Source organism: Heterodontus francisci, chromosome 37, assembly GCF_036365525.1.
Source record: "Heterodontus francisci isolate sHetFra1 chromosome 37, sHetFra1.hap1, whole genome shotgun sequence".
Classification (NCBI taxonomy): domain Eukaryota; kingdom Metazoa; phylum Chordata; class Chondrichthyes; order Heterodontiformes; family Heterodontidae; genus Heterodontus; species Heterodontus francisci.
The window spans coordinates 22,134,891-22,143,479 of NC_090407.1; the positions used below are offsets into that span (position 1 = coordinate 22,134,891).

Below are 8,589 nucleotides of genomic sequence, written 5' to 3' on the forward strand. Positions count from 1 at the left end.
TGGAGCAGCCTCAGCCCTTGCAATTGAGCAAAAAGTTTGAGGTTCCTGCAGCTTGTATGGACAAGAGTGAGGGCTGTAGTGTGGATGAGCAGACTGACCATGGTAGCACGGTACAGGAAGCTGTTCAAGCAGGGGGAGCTAAAAGGAAAGTAGTGGTAGTGGGGGGACAGCATTCTGATGGGGATTGACACTGTTCTCTGCAGCAAAGAGTGAGAGTCCAGAAGGCTGTGTTGCCTGCCAGTGTCAGGATTCGCGACATCTGCTCAGGGTTGAAGAGAAACTTACAGTGGGAAGGGGAGGATCTTTTCGTCGTGGTCCATGTCGGTACCAACGACATAGGCAGAAACAGGAAAGAGGTTCTGCATAGTCAATATGAGGATCTAGGCACTAAATTAAGAAGCAAAACCTCAAAGGTAATAATCTCTGGATTATTACCTGAGCCACATGAAAATTGGCATAGGGCAAATAAGATTAGAGAAATTAATGCGTGGCTCAAAGACTAGTGTGGTAGAAGTGGGTTCTGGTTTGTGGGGCACTGGCATCAGTACTGGTGAAAGTGAGGGCTGTACCGTCGGGACGGTCTACACCTGAACCGTGCTGGGACCAGTGTTCTAGTGAGCCACATAACTAGGGAAGTAGACAGGGTTTAAACTAAATTGTGGGGGCAAGGGATCAAATTTGGGAAGATGTGGTAAATCAAAGAGTAGAGACAAGGCAAGAGAGAAAGGTATTAATATGGGAAAATATAAACAGACCGTGACAAGAAGGGACAGTGAGTACAAATCCAGGAGTGATCAGCAGACAAGGCTAGAGGTTACAAAAATATTAAAAGGACAAAACTAAAGGCCCTATATCCGAATGCATGTAGTATTCAAAACAAAACAGATGAATTGATAGCGCAAATAGAAATAAATAAGTACAATCTGATAGCCATTACAGAGACATGGCTGCAGGATGACATAGATTTGGACTTGAATATTGAAGGGTATATGACATTTAGGAAGGACAGGAAGCTAGGAAAAGGTGGAGGGGTTTCTCTGTTAATTAATGATGGTATTAGCACAATAGAGAGGGATGACCTAAGTTCAAGAAACCAGGATGTAGAAGCGGTTTGGGTAGAGATGAGAAATGATAAAGACAAGAAGTCACTTGTGGTGAGTGGTGTACAGACTCACTAACAGTAACCACACGGTAGGATGGAGTATAAAGGAAGAAATAATGGGTGCTTGTCAGAAAGGTATGGCGATAATCATGGGGGATTTTAATCTACATATAGACTGGAAAAATCAGATGAACAAAGGTAGCCAAGATGAGGAGTTCATAGAATGTTTTCAGGATAATTTCTTCGAACAGCACGTTCTGGAGCCAACCAGAGAGCAGGCTATATTAGACCTGGTGTTGCGTAATGAGATAGAATTAATTAATGACTTCATAGTGAAGGCGCCCCGAGGCAGCATCGAATTACATTCAGATTGAGGGAGAGACGAGTGGGTCTAAGACTAGTATTTTAAACTTAAATAAGGACAATTACGAGGGCATGAAAGCAGAGCTAGCTAAACTGAACTGGCAAATGAGGTTAACGGATAGGTCAATAGTGATGCAGTGGCAGACATTTAAGGGGATATTTCAGAATACACAGACTAGATACATTCCAACGAGAAGGAAACATTCCAAGGGGCGGACCCACCATCTGTGGTTAACTAAAAAAGTTAAAGATAGAATCAAACGTAAAGAAAAAGTATATAATTGCACAAAAATAGGTGGCAGGTCAGAAGATTGGACATAAAAACAGGATATAAAACAGCAAAGAATGACTAAAACATTAATACGGAGAGAAAAATTGAAGTACGAGAGAAAGCTAGCTAGAAATATAAAAACAGATAGTAAAAGTTGCTATAGATATTTGAAAAAGAAGAGTTAACAAAGTGCATGTTGGTCCTATAGAAAGTGAGTCTGGGGAATTAATAAATGGAAAATAAGGAGATGGCAGAGGAATTGAATGGATATTTTGCATTGGTCTTCACTATAGAGGATATAAGTAACATCCCAGAAATAGCTGTAAAACAGGAAATGGAAGGGAGGGAGGAACTCAAGAAAATTACAATCACCAGGGAAATGGTACTGAGCAAATTGTTGGAGTTGTGGGCTGACAAGTCCCCGGGTCCTGATGGACTTCATTCTACGATCTTAAAAGACGTGGCTAGTGAGATAGCGATGATGTGTTGGTTTTAATTTTCCAAAATTCCCTAGATTTGGGGAAGGTTCTATTAGATTGGAAAATAGAGAATGTAACTCCTTTATTCGAAAAGAGAGGGAGTCAGAAAGCAGGCCAGATAGCTTAACAGCTGTCTTTGGGGAAATGTTAGAAGCTATTATTAAAGACGTTCTAGCAGGGCACATAGAAAAATTCAAGGTAATCAGGCAGAGTCAACATGGTTTTGTGAAAGCAAAATCATGGTTAACCAATTTATTGAAGTTCTGAGAAGTAACATCTGCTGTGGATGAAGGGGAACTGGTGGATGTACTGTACTTAGATTTCCAGAAGGCATTTGATAAGGTGCCACTTCAAAGGTTATTGCGGAAAATAAAGGCTCATGGTGTAGGGGGTAACATATTGGCATGGATAGAAGATTGGCTAGCTAACAGGAAATAGAGAGTAGGCATAAATGGGTCATTTTCTGGTTGGCAAGATTTAACACGTGGTGTGCCGCAGGGATCAGTGCTGGGGCCTCAACTTTTTACAATTTGTATAAATGACTTGGATGAAGGGACCGAAGGTATGGTTGTTAAATTTGCTGATGACACAAAGAGAGGTAGGAAAGTAAATTGTGAAGAGGACATAAGGAGGCTACAAAGGGATATAGATAGGTTAAGTGAGTGGGCAAAGATCTGGCAAATGGGGTATAATGTGGGAAAATATGAAATTGTCCATTTCGGCAGAAAGAATAAAAAAGAAGCACATTATCTAAATGAGAGATTGCAGAGCTCCGAGATGCAGAGATCTGAGTGTCCTAGTGCATGAATCGCAAAAGGTTAGTGTGAAGATTCAGCAAGTAATTAGGAAAGTTAATAGAATGTTATTGTTTATTGCGAGGGAAATCGAATACAAAAGCAGGAAGGTTATGCTTCAGTGATACAGGGCATTGGTGAGACCACACCTGGAGTATTGTGTACAGTATTGGGCTCCTTATTTAAGGAAGGATGCAAATACGTTGGAAGCAGTTCAGTGAAGGTTTACTAGACTAATACCTGGAATGGATGGGTTGTCTTATGAAGAAAGGTTGGACAGGCTAGGCTTGTATCCGTTGGGGTTTAGAAGAGTAAGAGGTGACTTGTTTGAAACATATAAGATCCAGAGGGGTCTTGACCGGGTGGGTGTGAAAAAGATGTTTCCTCTTCTGGGAGAATCTAGAACTAGGGGTCACTGTTTAAAAATAAGGGGTCGCCCATTTAAGACAGAGACGTGGATCATGAGTCTTTGAATATTTTTACGGCAGAGGTAGATAGACTCTTGATAAGCAAGAGGGTGAAAGGTTATCGGGGGTAGGTGGGAATGTGGCATTGAGATTACAATCAGATCAGTCATGGCGGAGTAGGCCCGAGGATCTGAGTGACCTACTCCTCTCCTAATTCGTATCTTTGTATGTTCTGAAGCAAGCATGGCTTGCCCGTGTTAGTGCCCTGTCAGTCAGAGCATGCCACATGGACCATGCCAAAAGTGGCGAGAAGTGTTCCAGCCAATATTTTTTGAGTTTGAGGCTTCCTTTGCACCAGCACCAACTGGACTGTGCAGCCAGATTTTGCTGTCAGTGAGTACTGTTCCACTTTACTTTATTGGATACCTTATAGGACTCACCAAGAGAAAGGAAGTGCTTAATCATGGGCATCTTGTTTGGAGTGCCCCTTGGTCTGGTGTAGGAATGAGGTCAAGAGAGATCACAAATTGGAGAGGTGGACAGGAGAGGAAGGTGGACCCTTCCTCCTTGTGGGTACAAGACATTCATCCTCCTCTGGATTTCCTCCATCAGGACCTCCAGTGCCACACCCAAGAAACTGTGCACCCTCTCCCTCAGTCCCTGAGTATTCCTGAAACATGCTATTGTATGTCAGCCTGCATCCTCCACATCTTCAGTAGATGTGGGTGCATGGAAACTACATGCTCCATGAAATTGCTTCTAATCAGCGTCTGAGTGCCAATTCTGCAGGTGTCTGTTTTAGTGTTTCCAGGCAAGTACAAATCCTGGCAATCAGCAATTAACTCCAAACATGTATGCTAAAACCAGACTTTTAAACTGGAGTTTTTTTAACTAGCGTAGCACCCACCCACTTAGCAGCTGTTTTCACTCTTTCACCAAAATAAATGCCCTCTATCCAACAACAACTTGTATTTATTTAGCACCTTTAACATAGTAAAACATCCCAAGACACTTCACAAGAACATTACCAAACAAATTTCTATAGCATCTTTCATGACCTCAGGATCAACATTCCCTGTAAACTGCATGGCTGTAACCTGGAAGGTACCGCACAGGCCACTCACAAGTTGTTCCCTTTAAGATACAGTGTGTATATGGCTGCACAGAAGAAATTAAATGTATTGCACATTCGAATGAACAGGCCACGCACAAAAACAAAACAATTAGAGGTGTCATTGCACAGGACATCCCACAGCACGTTACAGCCAATGTTATACTGCAGGAATTACAGCAGCCAATTTGCACACAGCGAGTTCCCACAAGCAATAATGTGATAATGATCAGATAATCCATATTTGTGATATTGATTTGGGGATAAATATTGTCCAGGACAATGGGGATAACTCCCCCGTTCTTTTAAATAGTGCCATGCGATTTATTTTTACATCTACCTTCAGAAAGCAGACTGGCCCATGGTTTAAAGTCTCATCCAAAAGACGGGATTTCTAACAGTGTAGCACTTCCTCAGTACTGCACTGGAGTGTCAGCTTACATTTATATGCTCAAGTTATGGAGTGGGACATAAACGCACAACCTTTTGACTCAGATGCAAGATGCTACCAACTGAGTGACGGCTGACAGTGTTTATATTTTAGTCCATGTTTTCTCCCAGATCCACATAAAATTACCACCTTGAAATCGTTACATTTCCCTGCATTCTGCGAGTACGACGTTACTATAAAAGTGAATAAAATAGGACCATCCCTGATTGTTAATCTTTTGCATAAATAAAACTTATTGAGGGAATTTCTCCCAATCCTGGCTCGGTCTCAATGGAGTGACGAAAGATGCCTGACTTAATTCTGGATAGTAATCCTTGGCGAAATGACGTCAGCATGAGAAGGATAAAAGTCTCAGAATCCGGAATCTGAGGCAGAGAAGCCGATCTCAAATACCAAGCGAAGGAGAAAAGAACGGAAGAGAAAAGGCAAGAGATCGACAAGAAAGAATACTTGACAAAGATGAGCGCGAACACAGCTTACTACTGGGGACTCCTGCTATTCTTCGTTATCCAGGTCCAAGCCAGACCAAAACCACAGAACAGCTTCCAGGTAAGAGGAAACACTCCTGCTTCACTACAGGCTACAATCATCGCATTCCTTAGCATTCATCCTTGAACCAAGGTAAAATGGATGGTGTAACAATTATTCATTGGCAATCCACCAACCACAGACCTGCTCATTTCTATGAAGTGTCTTTAATATCCGATAGAGATTTATAGGATTGACTTTAACTGCGCTTCATTGGTCAGCATCTTGGTAATCGGTCCGTTCAGAGCTTCAAGGAGTTTACATTGTACACGGCTAACGGTGAACCAGCTCAAGAGCTGACCAAAACACGTAGCACCGTAATGCCCAACCTACTATGGGAAGGCTGCCGGTGTTGTCTGTGTTGTCAGTATTATGCACAAAGCTGCCTGTATAACCTCATGGCCGGGCACGCAGTTATCCTGTCTGTATTGGTTTCTTTCGAGACAACAGAATTAAAAGGGCTCATAACAAAACTGTGGATCTCTCCATGCCACTAACCATCCAATATCCAAAACCCAGGTCAGGGATACCGATTTAGTACTTCCAGTAAAAATTACATTACCCAGAATTTTACCTAAAGTCTGCGTCCACCCCTCAAATATTGACGAATACCTAAGGCTATACGAGATAAACTATCTTAGCCTTAGTGCGACCCCATTACTAACTTCTCCAGCTCCAGAGTCCCTTCCCCGCAGCAAGATTCGTACCTTCAGTCTCTAGACATGAAGTAGGTTCCCACGCTGTTACATTTACTGAATGCACCAAGATCGCATGTCCTAGAGGTCGCTTTGATCACTCATCCCCAAGTAGGATTGAAGGTCTGTTTAAGGCGGAAGTTTTCTTAAACGGTTATCATTCAACACCATGAAACCCCATCCGCTTATATATTAACTGTAGGACATACCCAATGACCAACCACATAATGAGCATATCGGGATCAAGTTTGACCATTAAATGAGAACAATGTTCGCTTAATCGTGATTTTTAACTACATTTGAAATGCAGAATTATTTTGTGACAACTTCGAAATGTAACATTCCCTAGCGAATAGGAACAACATTCATTTACACTGAATCGATCAAAAGGTCAAGACTAACAAATTCCCTAGAACAGATTATTAGAGATGCACATTATACAATGACACGTTACTGAGTACACTGGAGTTAATGAAGGATATGAAATGCTTCAACAAACATACAGTTCAATTTTCTGACATTGTTGCAACGTGTCATTGTAACTCTGCGTTCAACCCCACAACGTCATGTTTTCCTGTATAATACTTACGCTACTTAAAGAAATACTTCAAGGCTTTGTAAGTTTAACTCTCCCCACCTCCTTTATTTGCAGACTTTGACCAAACAATTAGAGGGGCAGGTTGAGCGCAATCTGTCCTATGAAGATTTAGACAACGGAGCAGAGGAGACATCTCCAGCTGGCATCTCTCTCGACCTGCAAAATGATCAGCCCGAGTTGGAACGTAGCTGGGACTGGAACTTGCAGGACCTCGAAAGCAGACACAGGGTTCCTGATGGCTCCTTGATACGACTCCTCAGTGACATCGCCAACGGTCCACTGAGATTCAAGACTCGAAGCAAGAAGGGGTCTACAGGAGGATGCTTTGGAGTGAAACTGGACAGAATTGGTGCAATGAGCGACCTGGGATGCTGACCATTTAACTTAAGGTAAGAGATTTCTAATTGGACAGTAACACCGATTATTGTCTACCACTCTAATTGGAAATCTCATCTTCACCATTCACTTTCACTTTAGTTGAGGGTGAAAATAGCGGCTATAAAATGCTATTTGGATGAACTTCAAGATAGGTTTAGCAAAAAGACGTGGTCACGTTCACCACATGTAAAATAAAACTAACTGGACAGGTTAGCAGTTCTGCGCCAGCATCGGAAAGAGTGGAACAGGGCAAGAATAACAAGGAAACGACTGTGTTGCTGATTTTTTTCAGTGACTGAGATTGTATCTAGAGCTTCATTGATCTACAAATCAGGGAAGTCAGCAAATCTCGGAAAATTACCCGCCATATTCATTTGTCATTAAACAGAAAACTTTATTAAATTGCAGAGTATGACGTTTGCCGAATGAATTCCGCTATTGTTTAAAAGACTCGCTCTTATTTATCAAATAAAAACGATTAAAACTAAGGACCTTTAATACAATTAGTTTAAATTAAAGATTACCTTTTACTGTCCACTAATTGTGTAATCCGATTATTAAATATCAATAAATAATGCAATGTAAACATATTGTTTACGAAATGGATTTAAAAAGGAAGTTTCAAGGAAGATTTACATGTTTGTAAGAATCAAATCCTCTCCATATCACTAAAATCGCTTTTCAACATTGCGTGTTCAAACGATTAATTGATTAACTCTGAACGTCTGCTTTCCACACATCAAACTGACTTTCTCTTTTTCTTCACAGGGCTTCATTGAAAGTGCAGGACTGCAAGAACAGCCTGCCTATCGCTCTCTCCACGTATCAGTTGACTTCAACTAAAGCTCTTTCGACTCATGTTCTACAAAGTCCAAATGTTAAATTCTAGTCACTCAATGTAGAATGTTTACAAGTTTAATTTAATAGTAACCATGCTTAATGGGATCGTGTAAATGTTATTGAATTTTATAATTTTGAGACGAAGAGCTATTTATATTAATTTAAGAGAAATGTATTTGTAAATTTATGTCTCTGTTCCATGTTCATGTGGTTGCTCTAATGCGAATTCTGGTACAACTGATGTGGGTTTTAAAGTAGGTTGTTATAAAATTAATACGGATACTCTATTGGGAATACATATTTATTTTATTTTTTTATATTATTTTATTCAATCACTTCTATTGCTGATGAATTTTGTTTCAGGATAATCTCAGAGTTGTAAAATAAACAAAGTCCTTTATTCGCCCTTACTAATGCTTTAATTAGCTGGATCTTTAAGAAAATGAAAAGCTCTGCTGTCTAGTGAGGATGATGTGTTAAAGAGCAATGTTTCGCCTTCATGTTATCCATTGCTGAGCAGGTGTGCAATAGAAGCACAAAGCAATACAAGTCGCCGAATGAGCCAACCCATC

General features: G+C 40.9%; 1 protein-coding gene across 1 annotated transcript; it reads left to right on the forward strand.

Annotated features, from left to right (window-relative positions):
• Window positions 1-5,437: 5,437 nt before the first annotated feature.
• On the forward strand, window positions 5,438-7,174 carry LOC137351900 (C-type natriuretic peptide-like). Its single transcript, XM_068016771.1, has 2 exons — window positions 5,438-5,527; window positions 6,854-7,174. Exons 1-2 carry the CDS (start codon window positions 5,438-5,440, stop codon window positions 7,172-7,174), a joined length of 411 nt encoding a protein of 136 aa, XP_067872872.1.
• Window positions 7,175-8,589: the final 1,415 nt, after the last annotated feature.